This window comes from Primulina tabacum, chromosome 18 (assembly GCF_025594145.1).
Source record: "Primulina tabacum isolate GXHZ01 chromosome 18, ASM2559414v2, whole genome shotgun sequence".
Classification (NCBI taxonomy): domain Eukaryota; kingdom Viridiplantae; phylum Streptophyta; class Magnoliopsida; order Lamiales; family Gesneriaceae; genus Primulina; species Primulina tabacum.
In genome coordinates this window covers 26,991,927-27,017,257 of record NC_134567.1, presented here as the reverse complement: position 1 = coordinate 27,017,257, position 25,331 = coordinate 26,991,927, and the positions used below count along the sequence as shown (strand labels likewise).

The 25,331-nt window shown below is 37.5% G+C and overlaps 4 protein-coding genes across 4 annotated transcripts; 3 read left to right on the top strand and 1 right to left on the bottom strand.

Moving 5' to 3' along the window:
- Window positions 1–495: 495 nt before the first annotated feature.
- On the top strand, window positions 496–7,073 carry LOC142533535 (histidine kinase 3). The gene is made up of 11 exons (XM_075640347.1): window positions 496–1,914; window positions 2,383–2,664; window positions 2,913–3,082; window positions 3,203–3,415; window positions 3,748–3,934; window positions 4,028–4,079; window positions 4,169–4,395; window positions 4,501–4,599; window positions 4,683–5,806; window positions 6,202–6,559; window positions 6,657–7,073. Exons 1-10 carry the CDS (start codon window positions 1,429–1,431, stop codon window positions 6,464–6,466), a joined length of 3,105 nt encoding a protein of 1,034 aa, XP_075496462.1. The 5' UTR covers window positions 496–1,428; the 3' UTR covers window positions 6,467–6,559; window positions 6,657–7,073.
- Window positions 7,074–7,369: 296 nt separating this feature from the next.
- Window positions 7,370–9,113, top strand: LOC142532957 (nuclear transport factor 2B-like). Its single transcript, XM_075639516.1, has 2 exons — window positions 7,370–7,787; window positions 8,762–9,113. Exons 1-2 carry the CDS (start codon window positions 7,491–7,493, stop codon window positions 8,834–8,836), a joined length of 372 nt encoding a protein of 123 aa, XP_075495631.1. The 5' UTR covers window positions 7,370–7,490; the 3' UTR covers window positions 8,837–9,113.
- Window positions 9,114–15,744: 6,631 nt separating this feature from the next.
- On the top strand, window positions 15,745–17,121 carry LOC142532958 (nuclear transport factor 2B). Its single transcript, XM_075639517.1, has 2 exons — window positions 15,745–16,152; window positions 16,811–17,121. Exons 1-2 carry the CDS (start codon window positions 15,856–15,858, stop codon window positions 16,883–16,885), a joined length of 372 nt encoding a protein of 123 aa, XP_075495632.1. The 5' UTR covers window positions 15,745–15,855; the 3' UTR covers window positions 16,886–17,121.
- A 322-nt stretch (window positions 17,122–17,443) lies between these two features.
- LOC142532955 (calmodulin-binding transcription activator 4-like) lies at window positions 17,444–23,385 on the bottom strand. Its single transcript, XM_075639515.1, has 11 exons — window positions 23,113–23,385; window positions 22,890–23,005; window positions 22,439–22,527; window positions 22,146–22,191; window positions 21,367–21,802; window positions 21,118–21,249; window positions 20,825–21,036; window positions 19,442–20,121; window positions 18,716–19,304; window positions 18,132–18,422; window positions 17,444–17,867 (listed from the first exon to the last, which is right to left on the bottom strand). Exons 1-11 carry the CDS (start codon window positions 23,228–23,230, stop codon window positions 17,784–17,786), a joined length of 2,793 nt encoding a protein of 930 aa, XP_075495630.1. The 5' UTR covers window positions 23,231–23,385; the 3' UTR covers window positions 17,444–17,783.
- Window positions 23,386–25,331: the final 1,946 nt, after the last annotated feature.

Genomic DNA, 25,331 nt, shown 5'->3' with positions numbered 1-25,331 from the left:
CAAAGCAAAACATAATAACACCTTGAAGGTACCCATCATGGGGCCTCCTCAGTTTCCATCCAACTTTTCTTTTCTTGCTTTATTTCTTTATCCTCCCATTTCCAGCTTGCAGATAGGCACTCCAGTTGCACTCCAAAATTTATGAGAAAGAACACAGATAATAAAATTTTTTATTTGGATTAAAAATATGGAGAAATAAATAAAAATATCTATGGCCACCTATGATATGATATTTTGTGCGCGCGCGCGAAGGTTAGTGATGACATTGAACATTTGATATACAAAGGACGATTGAGTTTACTTCTTGGCGTGTAGGGCTTGTCTAGTGGATGTGAACACAAAATAAAGTTGGCAAAAGCACTGATGTTTTTTTTATCCTAGGTGAGTGGAAATATGCCTTTTCTGCCCTCTTTAGTTTTTTATTTTTTTTAATTGTTACCCTTTCTTTGTACTAGTTTTTTCTTGCATTCGAGTAAAATATTATAATAAAGTATAAAAAAATGATCTTTCTTGGATTTATTTTCTCTGGGTTGGATGGATATGATAAAATGCTGATAGAGATAATGGACCTTTGCTAGCAGACATTTCTACCACCACCCTCATCTTGCTTTCAAGATTCTTGTAGCACAGTGACCTTATGAATCATTTTTTTCCCTCTCATTAGCTGCCTTTCTACTCTTTCTTTTCTCGTAGTGGGAACATTATTTACTGCTGCAATCATTAATCTCTCAAACAAATTATTTGCCTCGGCTGCTGTCTAGAACTCCAAAAGTTGGTTCATTTGGGAGTCAAACTAATAAAACCCCGTAATCCTATCTGTTTGATTAGTTATATTTTTTTTTCTCAAGATTTTAAGGAGACCATCTTAGAAACAAGATTTTTTGCTGTCATATTCTTTTGTTGGGGGGGCGGGGGGGGTGGTTGTCCTTGCTAAGATATGCTTCCATGCGTGTTCATGATATAACTGCTATTTCTAGAGAATCTTTGCTTAGTTTGTTTTGGAGCATCTCACAGGGTGAGGTTTTGGGTTGGTACCTGAAGGGATAGAAAATAAAATTCTGTTTTGTACTTCGGAAAGTTGGAATCTTGGGTATTCCTTGATTCTTTGTCTGGTGGGGTGTTTGGGAATTTTCTTATCTTCCTCGAGACCTGGTCTTTGAGCTGCTAGTTTAACGCAATTTAGGTGGATAAGATAGCATCATCCGTGGAACTTCTTATCAGTCATTCTGTTTCACTGATTTTGGAGGAGGTTGGATTTTTTTCTCGCATAAAAGTATCGAAGAGTAGAATTTTTTATGGTGGATTTCTACCTAGACATCTTCTGCAGATTTGATGAGTAATTAGTAGCGAGATTTAACAAAGATTTAAAGAAATTAAGATGGTACCTCAATTTGGCACTGTTTGAGGAAGCTATATTCAGGGTGTTAGATGAATTTATTCTATGTTATTGGATTTGGCTTGAAGGTGGGCCAACTTCTTTTGTTGATATGCTGTTGGTTTCTATCTCTAATTTCTCTGAATTGGTTTAGTAATGAAGGAATTATGACCACAAAGGCTGGTTTTCTTGGTGATAGGGGGCAAATATGGATGAAATTATGGGGGCATATTTCAGAGTGTGGGTGTAAGATCCACCATCATTATTCACAGTTTATTGGGTCCCGGAAAGTGAGGAAGAATTGGTGGAGGCGGCTTTTGATAGCATGGATAGTAGTTGGGATTATAGTATCTTTTTCGGTGTTTTGGTATATGAACTTACAAGCTGCGGAGAAAAGGAAAGAGACTCTTGCCAGTATGTGTGATGAGAGGGCTAGGATGTTGCAAGATCAATTTAATGTTAGCATGAATCATATACAGGCAATGTCTGTTATGATTTCGATTTTTCATCATGACAAAAACCCGTCTGCCATCGATCAGGTGAACCTTGAATTTTCTTATTTATTCGTGTTTCTAAAAGCTTGACCAAGTGGTCAGTGTTGTGATCTTCGGTGATATATAATGTTCCAGAAATAATCAGATATAGATGTTACTAAATTGAATTGTCTCACTTTGCTCTCTTGTGTGGATGAATTTATTGGTTGATTAAGAAACCTTTTTTCGTAAAATTTATGGAGATTTGGATCCGCAATATTTTGTACATTGTTATTAGCTATCAAATATGGAATTATTATTCTGTTGAATTCCACAACACTCACGAGTTTTCTCATGTATTCTGTCAAGGGAAATGATTAGTAAGATTTTGATAAGAATACTACGTAAAATTTCTCTGTTTGAGTGACACATGTTTTGCATATAGAGCAAGATTCGTGTACCTAATTATTTATTTATTTATTTATTTTTATCTCTTTTGCATTAAAGCAAATTGTTGACTTCAAAACCTTGCAGAGAACATTTGAGCGGTATACTGAAAGAACAGCGTTTGAGAGACCTCTTACCAGTGGAGTTGCATATGCTGTGAGGGTGCGGCACTCTGAAAGAGAACAATTTGAGAAACTACAAGGTTGGACTATTAAGAGGATGGATAAAGTGGTACAGACCCCGGTACATGAAGATGAGTATGATCCGGCAGACCTTGAGCCGTCACCTGTGCAGGAGGAATATGTTCCTGTGATCTTCGCTCAAGATACTGTTGCTCATGTAATCTCTGTTGATATGCTGTCAGGAGAGGTAATTTTTTTTTGTAGTTACCCATTATTTTTCCAATATGGTTTTTCTGTTCTATATTATATACAAGGAAGTTGAAGCATTCCACGAGCATGACATGAATTAGAATGGTGGTAATTTTTTTTGTTACCTTATCCACCTTTGTCACGTGATTAAATGTTACCTATATTTTTTATGATGTTATCCACCTCAATCGAGATGTGAGACTAAAAAGAAATAATACCTTGCAACTAACATTTATGTGCTAACAGGAAGATCGTGAGAATGTGTTACGAGCAAGAGAATCAGGAAAAGGTGTTCTCACTGCTCCATTTAGATTACTTAAAACAAACCGCCTTGGAGTAATACTAACTTTCGCTGTCTACAAAAGAGATCTCCCCCCAAGTGTAGCTTCTGCTGAAAGGATTCAAGCGATTGCTGGGTATGCTGTCTGACTTCAGATTCTATAGTCTTGAAGTAGCTTTTGGTCCGGTTTATTTTTTACTTGAAAAGAGACGAGGTTGAATGGGATACTCGTCTTAATATTTCCCTTCTCCTACAGGTATCTCGGTGGTATCTTCGATATTGAATCGCTGGTGGAAAAACTGCTCCAGCAGCTTGCTAGTAAGCAAACTATCCTAGTAAATGTGTACGATACTACTAATTTCTCACACCCTATCAGCATGTATGGTTCGAATGCCTCGTCTGATGGGATACATCATGTCAGTGGTCTTAACTTTGGAGATCCATTTAGAAAGCATGAGATGCATTGCAGGTGACTTTAGCTCCTTGTGTCTTTGTAATTTTTCTCTGATTTCCAAATTTTTGTACTCTGTTTCTTTGTAGAATTCATAAGTAAGCCAATGGGTCGATTCTGAAATTCGAGAAAGTGGATAGTAACGGGATGTGGGGAGCAACTGAATGTGTTTCTCTTGGGGGCAAAACTAGAACTTTTAAAAAAGTTTCTCATAATGTTTTATTAAAAAATATCCCGAGGAGAGCCGTTCACTCCTTGGCTCTCCCAGTTATCTGCCCCTGAATTGTATTTACTTTTGGTTGTGGTCAATACTTGGTCTAAATCGGTTAAAAGAAAATCAATCGATGCAGATTCAAACAAAAGCCACCTTGGCCTTGGGCTGCAACAACTACATCTGTTGGCATCCTTATAATTTCTTTGCTCGTGGGGCACATATTCCACGCTACAATGAATCGGATAGCGAAAGTGGAGGATGATTATCATAAGATGATGGAGCTTAAAAAACGTGCCGAGGCAGCTGATGTTGCAAAGTCACAGGTACTGATTTTTAACGTTGTTTTCTTATAGCCCTTTATATCTCATGTCTAAATGTGGTCCTTATGCATATAAATGATTTTTGTTCTTATGCAGTTTCTTGCTACTGTTTCCCATGAAATCAGAACCCCAATGAACGGTGTTCTTGGTGAGTACACTTATTCTTTCTTTTATTGGTCAATTTATTAATTAATATCTGAAGTATTCTGATCGTGTTTGTGTGACTTGTTTTCCCAGGAATGCTGCATATGCTTATGGATACAGAGTTAGATGAAACTCAACAAGATTATGTTAGAACTGCTCGAGAGAGTGGAAAAGCTTTAGTTTCACTCATAAATGAGGTCTTGGACCAAGCAAAGATTGAATCTGGTAAACTCGAGCTTGAAGCAGTTTGCTTTGATTTAAGGGGTATTCTGGACGGGGTTTTATCGCTTTCTGGAAAATCTCAAGATAAAAAGGTCGAGGTATGCATTTGGTTTCCAGTTCCTATGTTTCTTCTTTTACTATGGTACACCTGTTTGAATCCCTTTAACTTCTAATCCACTTTCTTTATACAATTGCAAAAACAGTTGGCAGTTTATGTCTCTAGTAAGGTCCCCGCAACACTTGTTGGAGATCCTGGAAGATTTCGTCAGATTGTTACAAACTTGGTTGGCAACTCTATCAAAGTAAGTGTTTATACATGTACATGTTACTCGAAATTCGCCACCTTATAAATGTGCATTTCAACTGATGATTTCTCTATTTGCAGTTCACTGATAGAGGACACATATTTGTGACGGTACATCTTGTCGAAGAAGTGGCCGAATTGGAAGAGGAGACAGACAGCACTTTGAGTGGGTTGCCTGTAGTCGATAGAAGACAAAGCTGGGCCGGGTTTAGGACATTCAATCAAGAGGGACTACCTGCCTCTTCTGCATCATCATCTTCTGCCGACCAAGTACATATAATTGTGTCAGTCGAGGACACAGGTCATGGGATCCCTGTGGAAGCTCAGTCTCGAGTATTTAACCCCTTCATGCAAGTTGGCCCTTCTATCACTCGGACACATGGTGGCACTGGCATTGGTTTAAGCATTAGCAAGTGCTTGGTCCACCTGATGAAAGGTGAAATTGGGTTGGCGAGCTCGCCAGAGATAGGGTCAACCTTTACTTTCACAGCTGTTTTTACCAATGGCTGCTCCAGTTTCAATGACCAGATGAACCAGCAAGTGAACAATGAAACAGCCTCTATTTCTCCGGAATTCCAGGGGACGAGGGCTCTGCTAGTGGATCCCAATCCCGTGCGAGCTAAAGTCTCCAAATATCACGTTGAGCGACTCGGAATCCAAGTTGAAATAGTACCGAATCTGAATCTTGGTTTATCCAGCTTAAGTTCGAGAAAGAAAACCTTAAACATGATTGTGATTGAAGAGGAAATCTGGGGTGAAGATTCAGGCATGTCGGCTCTATTTTCCAACAGTGTGAGAACGATGAACTTGATGGTTATTCCTAGAATGTTGCTTTTGTCCAATTCTGTAAGTTCTTCCCGATCCGGTTCTTCAGCTTCTGGTGTTCAAACTCCATTTGTTGTCACAAAGCCTCTGAGAGCAAGTATGCTGGCTGCATCCTTACAACGTGCAATGGGTGTTGGGAACCGAGGAAATTATCGCAATGTAGAACTTCATATGTTGTCTCTTAGAAATCTCCTTCATGGTCGAAAAATATTGGTTGTGGATGACAATCCGGTGAACCTAAGAGTGGCGGCTGGTGCTCTCAAGAAGTATGGGGCTGATGTAGTTAATGCAGAAAGAGGGAAAGAGGCTATCTCTTTGTTAACTCCACCCCATCAAATTGATGCATGTTTCATGGACATTCAAATGCCGGAAATGGATGGGTAAGTAATCTTCACACCATTAATGCGTAATAGATTCAATACTTATCAATTTATTTGTTATTGCGTTCATGGTTTCTATCTGCTCCTTGTATAGTATAGCATTCCTTTGTAGGATGCCATTTTAAAGGTACAATACAAACACATATAACTCACATTCGCTACTTTTTAAAGACGTTCATAAAAGTTAGTAACCCTTAAATCCGTCCTGTGTTGTTTGTACTGTGGTATAATCGAAAAGTTTTGAAATTTATTGTTTTTACTAGTTATAGCTTTTGGTACCTGACAGTAGCTCAATTCTTTTGACATATGTTATGTGTAATCTAGTGCCAATTGTAAATGTCTGCTTAGAAATGAGCTAGGTGGGGTAATTTTTAGGTCTTTTTGATGACTCACAGGTTTGAAGCTACCAAGAGAATTAGGGACATCGAGTCTAGCATCAACAACAGAATTCGAAGTGGAGAAGTTGTGGTTGAAGCTTATCAAAATGTCTCAAACTGGCATGTTCCCATCTTGGCCATGACTGCAGATGTCATTCACGCTACAAGTGAAGAATGTGTGAAGTGTGGAATGGACGGTTACGTCTCGAAACCGTTTGAGGCGGAGCAACTGTATCGAGAAGTTTCAAGATTCTTTCACACAGTGACTGATGAGAATACCTAAAACTTTCATGTTGATGCTTGTGATAACACAAGTACCAGAGCTGCTCTTTGAGGCACAATGGATCTTGAATCCGGCTGTACATTTTTCCCAGTTGTAAGTATTAATTGCCATTTAACCAGATGATCATGTAGTCAGTAACGAAAACTTTGATCCAGTGTTGACTATATGCATTGGTCTCTTCTTTTTCCAGGTAAACTTTTGTTCATTTGTTGTCTTTGGTTATAAGAGAATGTATATAAAGATCAAGATTCTTAGCATCCGAGGAAGACTTTGATGGGGTCGATCGGTGTATATTAAGATGAAAGCGATGTGATGATTTCTTATCGCGGTCTTTGCAGTCAGGAAAAGTTTTATTACCTGCAAAGATGGATCAATGATCATTCTTTGTTAGTGAAGTATGCAGGTTTGGAGTTTCATTTTGTTTTATATTGATTAGTTTAGGTCAACTCAATGTAACAAAATTAGAGAGAGAGAGCTTGTACAAAGTGTATTATGCATCTTTTTTTGAGGTTGAATAAAAGAGTTGATATTCGAAAGCTTTTCTGTATTTAGCTTGTACAAAATTAGACCGTAATACGGAAAGAATGGAATTCTCTGTTTTTTGCTACTCTTTTTGGTTTGGCTGGTAAATTTTGTGACTTACGTATCAAACTAGCCTAAATCATCTTCGCCTAAATCATCTTCACACAATGATTTTTATAGATTGGCCTAAAAGGAAATGTTAATAACTGGAAAATACCGCAAGAAATATAAAATTCGATGAGGTATGGATGTTGACGCTCCTTTATTGTGTTTTTGGGCCTAATTGATATTTTGGACCATGGGCCGCAGATCCAAGTCCAGATTAACACAAACGCTACAAATTTTGTTGACAATTTTACCCTCACGCATTAGCTTAAAAACCCCTCGTTTCCTCTGATTGCGTCGAATCAGGATATATCTCCGTCACCGATTATCGGCGGCGTCAGCAGCAAGCGCGTGGTAAGAACCGATCATCGGAAGCGTGAATTCATAAATTCAATCTATGGATCCGGAAAACTTATCGAAGGCGTTTGTCGAACACTACTACAGTGCATTCGACGCGAATAGGGCCGGGCTTGCTGGCCTTTACCAAGATGCGTCGATGCTGACTTTCGAGGGCCAGAAATTCCAGGGTGCCCAAAATATTGTTAGCAAGCTTACCAGTTTGCCGTTCCAGCAGTGCCAGCATCAGATCACCACTGTCGATTGCCAGCCTTCCGGTCCCGCCGGCGGGATGCTTGTTTTTGTCTCCGGTAACCTGCAGCTCGCTGGGGAGCAGCATAAGCTCAAGTTTAGCCAGGCAAGTTTTTTTTTTAAAAAAATCTTTTTGGACTTCTTGGGTTTTGATTGAATGTTGGTTTTGGATTGGATGTGTCCCTCTCGATGTATACGTGTCTTGATATTGATTTTGGGGTTCGATGGATTGAATTTATTGGAGCATGGAGCATGATTTTTTGTTATTTTGATTTATTTTAATGGGATATGTTCTGTTTGTGCTAAATTTGTGTCGAATAGTGTATTATTTTTCACTAGGTTTCTGGTTTGGTAGATTGAACGTAGCTCTCAGAAATTATGATGGGATGGATTATATTTGATTGTGTTTTTGAATGCTCATTACTCATTTTTAGCACGCCTCAAATATGTATTGATTTGATGGTGAATTTGAGGTGAATTTTTTGATGATTCAATTGTTGTGAAGTACAAATCATATGAATTTTAATGAAATTTTCTTCTGATATTTATGCGATTGGTTGGAGAAGACAACGGACTAAAAACACTTCATTTGTGTGTGCCTCTAATTATAAGCATCAGGGTTTGATGGTTGTGTGCCTCTCTCACATTAGTCTACTTACGCCTCAAATTATGTTGATTTTTTTTTATCAAGTAGGAAAAATGATTTTGATTCCACAAAAAGAACCAAGCTTTTAATTTCCCTTCTGGTATGATGTAGTAGACTACTGTGAGAGAACAGAGAAGTGGAAGGTATTGTTGTGCTAAATGCTAATGTGAACATCAGAGTTGAGCTTTTTGTTCACCTTATTTCCTAATATACATATCTAGTTAACCAACATAGAATACTTTATAAAATGGGGTGAGAATGTTAATGTGCCTTATTCTGTATTAAAAGAAGTGTTTTTTAAAGAGAAATTTTTATATTGTGCTGTTCTATTTAGAGTGATGTTCTGCAAACATTTTTAGAATGCAGTCTTTTCTACTTGTACACCTATTATGTCACAAGTTTTATTAATGGCACCTTGTTTACTTGTTTTCCAGATGTTCCATTTGATGCCAACACCTCAGGGCAGCTATTATGTGTTGAATGACATCTTCCGACTTAACTATGCGTAACGACATAGACATTCATCAGAGATACTGCTGAAAGTTAATGTTATTTCAGGTGCTCGTCAGAGCACATTTCGTATGTTTGGTGGTATAGGCTCAATGAAACGAACCCCTAGAGACTTTATGGATCAGTCTTTTTTATCAAGATTTTTTCGTGCTTTTGGTTTGTAGTATGATTGAGATTTTACTATGATGGTTAACTCAACTATCCAGAAATGTCCATTGCATTTCATCATTGTGATTATTCTTGTGACAATGTGAAATGACTTCCATGTTTGCTTAAGTTGGTTGTTTAGTCAGTCATCTGTTAACTCCAAAAATTTATCATACCATTGTGGAAGTCACTTTTTTCCAAATGTTCGAGCTTCAGTGTTAATTCAATGTGAGTTTCTGTTTTAAGACTGCCCTCACATATACACTGGAAACTGGATTTCATGTTTGGAATTGATTTTTAAAACTAAACACGCACCAAAATATGTGAGATTCTTTGCACGGGAAAAACAAGATCTTAGACCGTGGAATGTGACATGGTAGATGTTGAGTCCAGGTTTCTCTTTAAGACCGTCTTCCCTACAATATAGCTAGTTCAAGAATAAGACTCCTGCTGCTGCTGTAGATTTAACAAAACATCTGCAAATGGAAATGAAGAAATAGAGAGTGAGCGGAAAGCTCAAGTCGTAGTATTGTAAAACTGAATAAAGAATACAAAGAGAATATGTTTATATACCTAGGGTAAACACAAAAAGAATAAATGACTAATCTACCCTTGAGAGCTAACAATAATATATTATATTTAACATCCCCCTCAAACTCACGATGCTACAGCTAAAAGCATGGAGAGTTTGTCAGACAAAAAACGGAAGCGCGAAGCGGAATGTGCCTTGGTAAACATATCAGCTATCTGCAGAGAAGAAGGAACGAAAGGTAACGTGATGGTGCCAAGCTGGAGATGATGACGAGTGACGTGACAATCGATCTCAATGTGCTTTGTCCTCTCATGAAAAACTGAATTGCGTGCAATCTGAATTGCACTCTGATTATCACAATATAACGGAGTAGGATGACAAAGAAGAATACCGAAATCCGCAAGCAACCAACGTAACCAAACAATCTCGCAAGTAGTTGAAGCCATAGCATGATACTCGGCTTCGGTAGAAGATCTAGAGATAACAACTTGTTTCTTACTTTTCCAAGAGAGAAGAGAATCTCCAAGAAAAATACAGAAGCCAGTGGTTGACTTACGATCCGTGGGATCGCCAGCCCAATCAGCATCACAGTATGCACGCAGCTCTAAGGAGGAAGTAGAGGGAAACAAAAGACTCTGAAACTGAGTTCCCCGAAGATACCTGAGAATGCGAAGAACAGCAGCCCAATGAACTGTAGTTGGTGCAGTGACAAACTGACTTACTACATGAACAGCATGCGCAATATCTGGACGAGTCACAGTGAGATAAACCAAGCTGCCAACAATAGTACGGTATAAGGTAGGATCTGGCAAAGGAGGTCCATCTGACAGAGAGTACCGAGCATTGGTCTCAAGAGGAGTATCAACTATTCTGTTATCAGTTAGACGTGCACGCTCAAACAGATCTGCTATGTACTTTGACTGAGATAAAAGATAACCTTTTGGAGAATAGGCAACCTCAATTCCTAGAAAGTAACGTAGCAAACCTAAATCCTTCATAGCAAAGCAGCGAGCTAACTCAGACTTCAAAGCCTCAATACCATCAATATCATCACCGGTGATTATCATGTCATCAACATATAAAGACAGAAGTATACGACCTGCAGGAGTACACTTGACAAATAATGCGGAATCATGATGACTAGGAATAAACCCAAGCGAAGTAATCACTATAGAAAATTTCTCAAACCAAGCACGAGGAGCTTGTTTGAGACCATAAAGAGTCTTACGAAGTCTACAAACTTCACCAGGTTGGTGAGCAACACCAGGAGGAGGAGCCATAAAAACTTCTTCATGAAGATCACCATTCAAGAAAGCATTCTTGACATCCATCTGAGAGATTTTCCATCGACGAACAGAAGCAACAGCAATTAGAGTACGAACTGTCGTCATTTTAGCAACGGGGGCAAATGTTTCCTCATAATCCATGCCATGCTTCTGAGAGTAATCTTTAGCAACAAGACGAGCTTTGTAGCGTTCAATAGATCCATCAGATTTGGTCTTGATCTTGTAGACCCAACGAGAGCCAATGGTGAGCTTTCCGGGTGGCAACATAACCAAATCCCATGTATGAGTATGATGAAGAGCAGTCAGTTCCTCAGCCATAGCATTCTGCCAAAGTGGATTACCAACAGCTTCGCTATAGGATAAAGGCTCAGAGAGACGATGAACAGAGGCAACAAATGAAGCGAAAGAGCTAGAATAACACGAATAAGCAAAATCAGGTAGTCGAGTAGACTTACGAACCCGAGTGGACCGACGGAGTGGAGGATTATCCGCGATGCCAGGAGATGATTGGGTTGTTGTAGGGGGATTTAGAGGAGCCAGAGTCTCTAGTGTGGTCGTGGGCAAAGTCTCGTCGGTGTCGGAGGTGAAAGGGTCAATACGAATAAGATCTGCATGTGTCATATTATGCGAACTAACAGGTATAGAAAAGAATGGAACATGTTCAAGAAACACAACATGACGAGAGACATAAAGTTTTTGACTAATTGGATCAAAGCAACGATACCCTTTTTGACCAATACCATAACCCAGGAAAACACACAGAGCAGAGCACGGAGACAACTTATTGCGCTCGATCTGCGGTCGGAGAACAAAACAGGCACAACCAAAAACACGCAATGAAGAATAATCAGGAGCATGACCATACATTTTTTCAAAGGGTGACAAACCTGAATTGTGTGAAGTTGGGATTCTATTGATCACGTGAACAACAGTAAGAATTGCTTCACCCCAAAATGCACTAGGAACATTAGAAGACAGTAAGAAAGAGCGAGCTGTTTCAACAATATGTCTATGTTTTCTTTCGGCAACACCATTTTGTTCAGGGGTTTCTCTACACGAGGTTTGACGTATGGTACCATCAGAAGCAAGCAAACGCGAAAAATCATTAGAAGTGTATTCACCCCCCAAATCACAACGAAAACACTTGATGACAGCTGAATGTTGATTTTTCACAAGAGCTTTAAAATCATTGAAAATAGCAAGATAATCAGATCTATGTTTCATCAGATAAATCCAACAATAACGAGTGCAATCATCAATAAAAGAAACATAATATCTCTACCCCCCTTTCGTGGGAACAAGAGATGGTCCCCACACATCTGAATGAACAAGATCAAAAGGAGTAGGAGAAAAAGATAGACTTTTATAAAAAGGTAATGCCGAAAATTTTGCCAGTTTACAACCACTACAATCAGAAATATCATGACTTTCAAAGTTCCTAGTGCTCCTGTAGACGCTCAAAAATTCAAACGAGACGCGGAAACGTGTCCTAGACGATTATGCCATAAATAAAAAACAGAAGACGACTGACTCAAACGAAAAGAAGAGAGATCCACACTAGATACTGCAACATCTGGTACTCTGAGATAATCCAAAACATAAAGTCCCCCTTGTCTACGGCCTGTCCCAATCAGCCTCTGGGATCGCGGGTCCTGCACATAACAATTTGAAGAAGAGAAGTAGACTAAGTATCCAGACTCACATAATTGACTGACCGAAACAAGATTAAGTGTAAGATTGGGAATATAGTATACATCGGGAAGAGATAAACAACACGTAACAAGAGAACCAACGCCTACTAATGGCATAAGTGTACCATCAGCAGTCACAATTTCAATGGAAGAATTGTGAGACAAAGAAGCAAAAAATGACAAATCAGGAGACATATGATGAGATGCTCCTGAATCCAAGACCCAGATGGACGAAGATATACCTGAAGTGCCAAAGGATGACAAACCTATATGTGAAGAAGCTGACATAGCATGAGGCTGTGAAGCGAGGAACTGTTGAAACTGCTCAAACAAATACGGATCCAAAGACGGTGCAGCAACTGCATTGTTAGACTGAGGTGGTCGATATGTCCACTGGTTTGATGGATTACCTGGTTTCCATGGAGTGTTCTGAGATGGCTGCTGCTGCTGCTGTGATTTCCATGGAGTGTTCTGAGATGGCTGATGTTGCTGCTGTGGTTTCCACGGAGTGTTGTGTGGTCGTTGTTGTTGCTGTTGCGGCTGCACTTTTCCTTTACTCAACAATAGTGGGCATTGAGCTTTCCCGTGCCCCTTCTCTTTACAAAAAGCACACTCATCTTGAGAAACCTTCGTATTTGACCTGTTTTGGTGATTAGCTTGAGGTCGTTGAGGAGCTGCAAAGACAGATGGTGTAATCGGGATTGTCCCTTTGTCAACGTGAGACTTAAGACAAATCTCTTCAGCTAACAATTCACTTACAACCGAGTCAACAGAAGGAAGAGGGTTACGATGAAGAATCGTCCCACGCAGACCCTCAAAATCATTCCGAAGTGCCATCAAAAACTGTACCAAGCGATGTTCTTCTCTCCGAGCAATATAAGGTGAGAATGCTCGCAATTCTGCAGATTCTGTTAATGCCAATTGATCCCAGAGTGACGACATGGCAGAATAAAATTCTTGGATGCTCATATCTTTCTGCTGAATGGCACGAATATCTGTCTCCAATTGATATTGTTTGGCAAAATTAGACTGTGTATACAAGCGTGCCAGATGATCCCAAACCTCCTTAGTAGTCTCGTATTTTGCCAATTGAGCACCTATTGAGTGCGCAACAGAATTATTAATCCACGTAATAATCTTCGAATTATCTGCCTCCCAAACATCCAATGACACAGCATAATCAGGGTTCGTCTGGTCTGTAGGCTTGTCTCGTACACCTGTGACATAGCCCCACATCGATTTCCCCCGCAAGAAATTCTTCATAACATAACCCCAATACGAATAATTTTTTCCATCCAATTGAACACTAATTGACTGAAGAGAATCGTCTTTACGAGTAGCCATGATGCCAAAACCAAACAAAACCGAACGAATAAAACAAAACACGATGCTGAGAAGAAGTCGATTACCAAAGAGAAACTAGACGAACGAAAAGTTGTACGATTGAGATTAACAGTTCTTCTCTACGATTGACAGATCCATGAGATGGGGGCTCTGATACCATGAAGAAATAGAGAGTGAGCGGAAAGCTCAAGTCGTAGTATTGTAAAACTGAATAAAGAATACAAAGAGAATATGTTTATATACCTAGGGTAAACACAAAAAGAATAAATGACTAATCTACCCTTGAGAGCTAACAATAATATATTATATTCTAACAGGAAAGTCTTCATTTTTCGCCAGTAATGTATGTAATCGAGGATTCGAGATACATGCTTCATATGTTGTCTCTGCCAAAACCAAACTACATATAATACAGGGCCGTGAAGCTGAAACATGCGAATCAGATAAAGAAAACACAGAATTCCATCTAGAACATCTAATGGTTCTCCTCATCGAAAACGTCCTAGGACGATGAGAATTATGTAATGGCGTGGATGGAGGTGTAAAAGGATTATTATCAAATACGATATCAATAGGAATAGGGACTATCATATTCACAACTATGCATGACATGCAACAAATACATAAAGCGAAAGTTTGCCGAGTTTCTGCGCTTCATGAAAGAAAATCTTTATATGCATGACATGCAACAAATACATAAAGTGAAAGGTTGAAGAGTTTCTGGGCTTCATGAAAGAAAATCTTTATAGAGAAAATACCGTAGGAAATATATCCTCCAAATAGAATATTTATGCGTCATTCGGGTGCTTTTGGCCGGTCCAAGTCCAATTAGAGCAGATATGCTGACAAATGACTTATTGTCAAGGTTCTAAAAAGCATGAATCGTCCCGAAGCGCGGATGTTGAGCTTCAAGCTTAAGCGAGAATTATCTCAAACCAATAAATAGATAAAATAATACATAAATATGATAAATTTAAGTCTGATGCATTAATTCTCATATTTATAAAAGCATAAAAATCTCAAAATTACAATCTTTATTTGTTTTTGTAACTAGAATACATTAAAAAATGCTAAATATTTGTCAAATCATTGTCATACAAGCTTAATAATAATTAAAATTTAAAAATAAATATCTAAATTATAAATCTAATTTATTATTTTAAAATAAAAACATACATTCAGAATAAAATAATAATAAATAAACAGATGCGATTACTTGTGTTTAAGCGCGCTTAATTAAAGCTTTAATTACGCTTAATTCGGTCAAACTGTAATTTGACCGTCAGTTTGACCGTTTTTTTCCGCTTTTCTCCGAAGCAAGGCGTTTTTGTCGAGCTACAAGTTTAAGCGGGCTTTTTAGAACACTGCAGTTATTGTTACTTTGCTCAATTTAATATAAATTTATTTTATTTTAATAAATATCTTTTAGTCGTTTATATAAACATCGCCGAGTTCTCATTCACTTATTTGATATACAACTTCGTCACATTTAATAAATAATCGTCATGTCTACGATCATTCACATATTGAATGTGGAGTATGTCTCTTGTGAGACATGTCAACCATACCGATATTCACAATAAAAAGTAACATTGTTAACATAAAAAATAATAATATTTTATGGATGACCCAAATAAGAGATACGTCTCATAAAATATGATATGTGATGTTATCACACACAAATTTTTGTTCTGAATGTGTTGTAAGATCAAAAGAACAATTATATATATGATGATAGTACCTAAAACGATTTTTTTTTTTTTTCAATTTGGGGAAAAAATAATATGATATATTTAGAATGATAAAAGATGTCCAAAACCATAACAACGCAGGTAAGCAACGATTAGCGTTTACGACACGCTACAAATTTCAATTTTGCCCTCAACCATTAGCTTAAAAACCCTCTCCTCTCCTTATTTCTCTGTGTCCAATCAGGAGTTCAGGATATCTTCGTCTGTGATCATCGGCCGCGGAGTGGGAACCCAATCGCCAGAGGGTCGTATTCGTGAAATCAATCGATGGATCCAGAAACCTTGTCGAAGGCGTTCGTCGAGCACTATTACACTACATTCGACGCAAATAGGGCAGGGCTAGCGGGCCTTTACCAAGATTCATCGATGCTGACTTTCGAGGGCCAGAAATTCCAGGGTGCCCAGAACATTGTCGCCAAGCTTACCAGTTTGCCCTTCCAGCAGTGCCAGCATCAGATCACCACCGTTGATTTCCAGCCTTCTGGACCCGCCGGCGGGATGCTTGTTTTTGTTTCCGGTAACCTTCAGCTCGCTGGGGAGCAGCATGCGCTCAAATTTAGCCAGGCAAGTTATTTTTTTTTTTTAAAAAAAAATCTTTTTGAACTTGTTGGGTTTGATTAAACGTGGGTTTTGCATTGGGCATGTGTACCGTACCTGTCGCTTGATACGTGTCTTGGTATCGATCTTGGGGTTTGATGGATTTAATTGATTAGAGCGTCGAACATTTTTTTGTTAGTTTGGTTTATTTTCATGGGAAACGTTCTTTTGGTTCTAAGTTTGTGTCAATTTTAATTTACTAGATTTCTGGTTTGGTTGATTGAATGAAGCTCTGGCCTCTGAAGGGGTTAAGCTTGGATGGATTAGATTTATTAAATATGCTCATCACACAATTTAGGACGGCTTAAATCTATATATGGATGGTGAATTTGATGTGAAAAATTCTGATAATTCAATAGTTTGTTCAGTACAGGAAAGATGAAATGCAATGAAATTTTCCTAACATGTTTATATTTGTAGCCTTCTTCGTGTGGGTATTCTTTAAAAAAATTTACGATGCGCTCTTATTGTTATACACCTTTTACAATACTCAATACGGTTTGGGATTGATCGATCCAAAAATCATTACATGAAAATCTATTGTGGTTTTATCAAAGTTTGTTCATTTGTAAGCCAAAATTTTCGAAGCGAATTTATTAATGGCACCTTGTTCTTTGTTTGACAGATGTTCCACTTGATTCCAACACCTCAAGGCAGCTTCTATGTTTTGAATGACATTTTCCGGCTGAACTATGCGTAGCATAGCCATTCATCGGAGAACGGCTGAAAGCTAATGTGTTTCAAGTCCTCTTCAGATCATATAACATATGTTTGGTGGTCAAGGCTCGTTGAAACGAACACCTTGATATTTTATGGACGCGACTTCTTTTTTATCATGATTTATTGTGTGCATTTGGTTTGTAGCATGATTAAGATTTTAATATGATGGATAAAATTAACTGTCCAAAACTCTTCATTGTGTTTATCATTGTGATTCTTGTGGCCTATGTAGCATGGATATTCTGACTTTTTTTCCTGAAGTATCGGACACAGGTACGGATATAACATGTCGATATGTGTGTCAAATACGGTAAAATATGTGTTGTTGAACTTTTGTAGATTTGACCAGTCAAATACAATTTGGAGATGATTTATATACGTTATTTCCGACACAGATACAGATATGACACGTCGATATGCATGTAAGATATGGCAAAATCTGTGTCGTTGAATTTTTTGTAGGTTTGATCAGTCAAATACAACTTGGACACGATTTATATACTGTCGCGGACACGGTGTACGTTCGGCAAAAGAAAAATTCTCTTCTTAAAACCATTTCATAAAGTTGTACATTTAATATATTTACATAAATAAATATATAATATCTTTATATATTTTAATAATTGTTGTATATTAGTTATAGCGTGTTTTATATTTTTAAAATTCGTCGTAATAACGAATCCGTATCTATCGTATTCGATACATACACACATCCATGCAACATAGCTTGTGACATGTGCTGAAAGGATTTTCTTTTTCTTAGAAGTTCAGGCTTGTGAGAGTTAATTCAGTGAGGTAGTTAGTTTGTTTAAACATCTCTTTAAAAGCAAACCATACTACACGGCCTTAAAGCTGAAGAGAATGTCAACTAGTAAATCTCAGAATTCTTCATTGGGAAGATCAAGGTGAGAAGATAAGCCGTGACGAGAAGATGTATGGGATTCTCCATTTTGTAGCTCAGCCTGCCACAATGTAAGAATCAACGCAATCATGTTCACATACAGTAATGCATGAACTAAAAGGCGGGACATTGGGTAGTTGTCCTAATTAATGAAATAATATTTCAACATACAATATTTTTAATTTAGAAGTTTTTTGAGAGATACTAAATTAAAACCCAAGTTTCTCCTCTGCATAAACTTGATGGTACCAGATGAAAATAGCAGTGTACCATGTAACGGAGAAAAATAAACCATAACAATAAAGATGTTCAAAGCCCGAGTTACCTTAGCCTGGCGATACTTTTCAAGGATGCGACGATATTGCTGCCGTGCTGTTGGAGATTCAACCATGGACAGCACTCTAGAGACAGCTTCGTCAATGGCTCCCTCCACATTCTTCTTGCGGAACACTTTAAGGATGTCGTCATCGTGGCATTCATGAATTGTTTCGGGGTCAATTCGAAATCCTCGGAAACCAGCCCCTCGTCGGCGCCATCGTAGAATAACCTTCTCCAGAACACCAACTGCCCAGGAAACATTGTATTTTTTCCTAGCTTGATGACCTCTGACATGAGCCTACAACCATAAGAACTAGATGTCAGTCTCTTACATTAACTTAACTGATGCAATCATAAAATATGTGTTCCAAGTGAAGTTAGCAAACAATAATTTTTAAGTTTCTTCACGTCAATAAAATTCCAACTTTCCCACTATCATATACTGCAAGGTCCTATTTATGAGAGAAGTACAACTGAAGTTCAGAAAATAAGATGCCAGATTACTATTTTGTTGGCGCATATCACGATAAGCGTCTTTTATGGGATGGTAACAAGCTATAAACCTCCTTTTACTTGAGAAGAACGACCGACCTGTATCTTGACTACTTTCTGACGAAATGAAAGATAGTCCTTCCGACCTTTCCAGCCTCGATATTTCTTCTGAATAGATAAAGCAGCTGAGCTGTAATCACGTGCATTGCAGAATGCCCGCTTTGATGCAGCAGAAAGTCCCTGAATATCACTCTCTAATATACCGTATTCATCACAATAAGCTCTGGAGATGGCAACTGCATCTTCTTTCTGCTGCCGCTTCCGGAACGAATGGGCACGGAATGCAGATTGTATAAGTGCAGCAGCCTGAGTAGCATTACGAACTGCAGCTAAGGTATCGTTCAGAGCACCCCGATCTTCATTCAAAGAGGGACTTGTGTTGGATAAACTATGTACCATAGTTTCTGCTTCCAAGGCAGCCGACCCCTTAGATAGCTCAGTTTCTTTCAATATGAGGGATGAAAGATGATCTTTTAGTGCCATTTCGGAAAGATAACCTGCAAGCCCCATGTGTCCGTGGTCAGCCGCAATTGATGCCGGTGTCTTACCAGTTGGGTCCTGCGAAGTAGGATCCGTAATGACTCCAGCTGATGCACCAGATGCTATGAGAGTGGCAACCACCTTTTCCCTGTTGCAACTAGAACACTTATTTTCCAGATGCGCAAATGAATTAAATTGGACTTAGTTTGACAAACAGATAAATGTTTTAAGTTTTACCAACTAATTAGTGGAAAGAACAAAAATCATCAAATGTGTCAGATATACCTCCCAAATCTTGCAGCCCAATGAAGAGCGGTCCATCCATTCGAATCACGGAAATTAGCACTTATTCCAGAATTCAAAATTGGCAATAATGCCCATGCGTAGCCCAATCCAGCAGCCATATGAATGATACCTTGTTCTTTCTTTGACAAAGAACACACCTTTTGATTATTCTTCAGTGATCTAGATGAAAGCCACAGTCCCAACTTGTCCTTCAGAAGTTCTTCCAGAAGCCAATTAAGAGTGCTTGACGATGTTGAGGTGCCAACTGAAAGAGCGTTGATAACTTGGTTCCACATGCCTTCGGAAGTTTTATATTTGGCCAACAGATCAACATCTGTTTCAGTGACATCTCCTTTTGGTGACTGATCGGACAGTAGCATTTGCACAAATCTGGCAATCAACAGGAGCTCTTCTGAGCTCTTGCTGTCCTCTGTTTCAGGTGAATTACTGTGCTTGCAAACAATGGGCTCGTCACGATAGAGAAACTCCTTTACTTCACTACAAGACTCCCTATTTGCAGAAGTGATGCAAATATTGACTTTTCCAGCCTGCAATTGGAAGGGAGCATGGCAGCGGATGACACCGTCCCGAATTATCTGAACTGGAACTTCAATGTCACCAAACATACAAGCCCAAGAGCACCCAGACGGGTCACAGAGGAAAGACCCAATAATGATGATCTGCAAGATAGAATCTAATGCCTGAATCACAAGCTTTAATAACAGATATTTAACGAAACATACAAATGAATTTAAAGATTTTGCTGTTTTACACGAGCTGTGCTGATTCTAAATTCAGGGAACTTCAGTTTGGTCATACGCATATTATAAAGCCTATGACAGCAATACTGATATTTCGGAGCCTGCTTTATTCAGAGTGAGAACTTGAAACATGCATAAATTTGAAAATGCACCAAAACAAGCATGGAGAAAGACTAATGCATATAGACACAGCAGTCATGCATTATTCTGCTGGAATATTGATCTTCAGTAACCTAATCCTCCGAGATATATTCAAGTTTCTCTGCACGGCTAGTAAGACAAAGCCCTCTTTAGTTTGAGTTTAGTTAGTTCTGGTACCAGGATGAATCCTTGTATAAAAGACTCCCATCTTTATCTGGGATTAATGACATCATTTGCTCATTGGTTGGTGATGAACTATTAGAAGGCATCTACTTTGTGTAAGCACCCTTCCATAGGTTCATGAACTAAAGGTAAAGATTATTAGCCACAATTTTTTATGGAGAAATGAGAGTTAGATGCTCATTTTTATGATCCCTGACTGTGCCATATTAGAACAAGAAATCCACACCCACACCCAGAGAGGAAGATGCAAATATTACTCCATAATAGCCTTTGCTGAACTTGATTTGACGATATATACCTTTGCACTTTCAGAGGTGTAACACCAATCTGGAGATATCTCTTGGATTGTGAACTTCTGCTTGGGGGAAATACTCAAATGTAGGTAATCTTGAACAGAAATTCTTACACTATCTTGGCTAGATAAGGTTGATTTGGTTCCGTAAGCATCAAGCACTGGAGAATGACCAAAATAGTCCATATGTTCCACTTCAAGAGGAATCATCATAGAAGCTGGAAGAATATAAGTGTTAAAAGGACATTTGTGATCTCAAAAATCTATAAACTGAAATTCCGTTCCTGATAGTATCTCACAATTTTGAGCATCATAACCACCGAGGGGTGCTTGTGATTCCACACCAAGTAAACTTTTGGAGCCATCAATCATATCATCCCAAATGTCGACTTCAGCCCCAGAGACTGAATGATCCTGTCCAATGGCCTCGTCTGAAAAGTCATCCCCATCAAAATCCATCTTTATCAAACTCCCACATCATTTAAATTAGAAGATTAAGAATTAGTCATAGAAATGAACAAAAGCAAATATTGGTTGAAGGCTTACACCTGAAAATTGTTGCAAAAGAAGATTGTTTGCGTCAGTTGATATTTGAGCAGACAAGTCGAAATTTTTCAGAGCATCTTCCAAATAATTAGAATACCCGTCGCCTAGGTAAGACGTAAATTTTTGCGTCTCATCATCATCTAAACTCAACTGGTGCTTAATCGTTTGCAATGCTCGACTTAATTCCGGCCCCGATGAACTGTAGTCCTCATCTTTACTCTCTGTGATATCCAATTGATTCAGCCCTTGATTCCTGATGACGTCACTTGAATTAATCTCCGCAGAACTAGGACTTGGTTGATTAACTTGCAGTTCATGTGATTCACTGATGACAAAAGACAAGTCCGGCTGGTGCGCTGCAAATGAGCTAGGTTGGGGATTGAAGGTAGAAGATGATAATGGAGACACTTGAGATGTTGAAGAAGTACTCTGTCTTCCCTGAAATCAACAGAAACTGGGTGTCTTGTTATCTTTGAACAAAGTGAACTCGAATTGAAGCATAAGAATGCACACATACCCACTCCTAGTAGAATGATAAAAAAAAGCATGTTAAATTTGATCTAGTAAGCCCAAAACGAAAAAATCCACTTATTTGTGCATCGAAAATTTCAATCCTATCACTAGCAGAAGCTTTCGATTAAGGATAAGCCGAAGAATCAATAGAAACACAGGAAACAATGAAAAAGAATGGAATTTATATGATTAAATTTATAATGTGTAGAGCACAAGACAGTGATTAATAGGGTCTGCCCTGCCCTTGATCATGCTCTGGGAGACTCACCACCTCAGTGTCTCTGTAGTGAACAAGAACAATGTGCTCGAACTCTCTGTTACATTGAAAAAAAACAAAGAATCTATGTTAGAAATGAGGATTTGCTGATGAAATAATTGTCAAATATCTTTAGCCCATGATATCTTATGAAAGTCCACATACAACATATTATTGTATCCCCAGCACAAAAAACCTCATCATATTGGATAAGTTTTTCAACTCCCATAGCTTTTTCTTACCCTTAGTTACATCCATCAAGTACTGAGCAAATGGAGGAATATTACGATTGAATTAGCACTTACGGGTCCAAAATCCAGTAGCTACGTCTTTGAAATTTATGGTTGTGTTCTCCATGAGCATAATAACAATTCAGGGCTTCAACATTTCCAACCTAGTAAAAAGGAAAATGTCAAGCACAGTTTGAGATCAACAAAAATATTATATAGTAAATTGAATTTGTTGACCATCCCATGGCATTGTATTGACAGAAACATGGAAAGATGCTGGTATTCAGATATCGGTTAAATGTATTGACAATTGGACATGCCCCAAGGACCAATAACAGAATCACTTCAAACACAACATCAACCTTACTAGAAGTCGGAGTTGGTTTAATTACACTGTACTTCATCTTTACAATAGAATTTGTATTGGAGGTTTATCAATACATGAAGATGGAAAGACATTCAACAAAAGAATGAGAAAAAAATTAGAAAAGATTAATTAACACTAAATGAGAATATCACCAGCCACCTTTAGCCGCTCATGTGCTTCAGCAATAGTTTTCTGATCCCTCCTTCTACGCCAACTATGACCATCCTTTCGGAAAGATTTTAGTACTCGCTTATTGAATAAATACAGTGATCCACCTGTTAACTCAAAAAATAAATTAAAACAAAAAAAATATTATTTGTCACAGGCCTTATTTCGGAAGAGACTTCCATGAAAGCAAAAGGGATGCACAGAAAAAAATTACTAGCTGGTCGTTGAGGGATTTGGTGAGTGAGTTGGTTCTCCTCAAAATTGTTCAGTATGAAATACACTTCTACCGGCTTTAGCCAACGGGTTTGAGCTTCCCGAACAAGACGATACATATCGTATCCTGGAATTCAGAAAAATGCATAACAATCAAAACCTGAGTACTAGAAAGGATTCAGACCAAGAGAAATGAACGCTGGACATAGCATTTAGTGATGGAAAAAAACCAAAGAAAAGAACAAAAAAAATTAATGGTTGAGGCCCAGAAAAATGAATTCATCAATCATGACCAAGGTTCTAAAACGGTGAAGCGCCCCAAGTTTTTCAAACTTCAAGTAAGATTAGCCCAATATTTTTTATTTTTATTGTAATTGTAAATATCTTAAGTCAATAAATAGATAAAATAATACATAAATATGATAAATTGAAGTTTGATGCATTAATTCTCATATTTATAAAAACATAAAAATCTCAAAATTACCATCTTTATTTGTTTTTCCAACTAACTACATTAAATAATGCTAAATATTTGTCAAATCATTATCAGACATGCTTAATCAAAATTAAAATTAAAAAATAAATATCTAAATTATAAACCTAATTTATTATTTTTAAAAAGACATAACTTCAAAATAAAATTTTTTTAAAAAATATATGCGATTAATTGTGTTTAAGCACACTTAATTAAATACTTTAATTATGCTTAATTCGGTAAAACAATATATATATATATATATATATATATATACATAAAAAAATAATTTATTTTTATGCTAAGAGTATCACTTTTTTATTGGGAATATCGGTAGAGTTGACCCGTCTCACGAGTCTCACAGATAAAGATTCGTGAGACCAGTCTCACAAGAGACCTACTCAAATTTATTAATGTATTCCTAAATTACCTATCTATTACTTATTTATATATAAATTAATAAAGAGCTTTTTAAATTGGGTGGAGCTTAAATTTATTAATATATTCCTAAATTACCTATCTATTACTTATTAAACGAAAAAATATTTTAATAATATACACCAAAGCATATGCCGATTAGGTGAGTATATACAAAATGAGAATCCTTGATTCTATTTATTTTTTCAGTAAAAATTAATTAATTAACTATTAAAATATATAAATACTGAGTTGACTAAATTTGTTTATTTATCTAAAAATCTAAAATAATGCACGTACCAATTAGCACATATATAACATATATTTTTCATCAACATAGCATTAATTATTTTACCTTGTATAATTTTTTTTAGACTCGAGTGTTAAAAATTTTACATCAATAATTATTGTATAGTGTGCTTTGTATATTAATGTTACATATAAATATTTGTGTGTGCGAACGTTCAGAATACCAATCCTGACCGACAGACCGAGTCCACTTCCAACTATAATCGCAACCTTTGACTAATTTCCTGGTGGTTGCTTAAATAATGCATGGCTTAACAGTGAAATCACCGATCTCAAAAGTCAAAACAACTATGTTGGTATATTACTAAAAATTATTTTTTATAAAAATTCAGTAATAATAAGACAAAATTTCAGATTGAGTATAAATCATGATGTGAATAAGAATTGCATGTAATTCAAGGTTTCTGAGTTCAAATTTGTCTGGTTATCCATTGAGATTCTCATGCATCGCAGTGCAAGGGAATTGTTTTTCTAAAAAAACATTTACAGAACTTTTATTGACAGCTAATCGAATCTACAATTGCATCATTTTGTAAAAATAAAGTGTAGAATTCCAAAACTCTATCTGGAGATGAATCGCCGCGTCATGAGAACAGTACATGAATCTACATATTCCTATTTTTTTTCAACAATAAAGGCTTTTTATGAAGTTGCTTGCGGTTTTAGAATGAATTGCGCACTAAAAATTATGCATAATTTTCGACTATCCAATAATTGATGTTGCTACGAACATTTACATTTGGCGTAATGTCGTTACCATGTGTTGACTATGTTGTGTCAGAATCAGCTTTGAGAAGATAAACAAACCATTTCTTTCCAGGATATCAGGGTCTTTTCCGAGCGAATCCTTCAACACTCAAGTCATAGACCAAGAAAATAGTGTATGAAAGACTTGTAGTTCTTCTGGATCTTGGACGACAGAACAACGTGTGCAACAGCAGTAAGCAGTAAGTCGAGGCAAGGATAAGTTCTTTATCCGCAAGACGAAATTACCCGTATAACAGTGCTTTACATTGGTG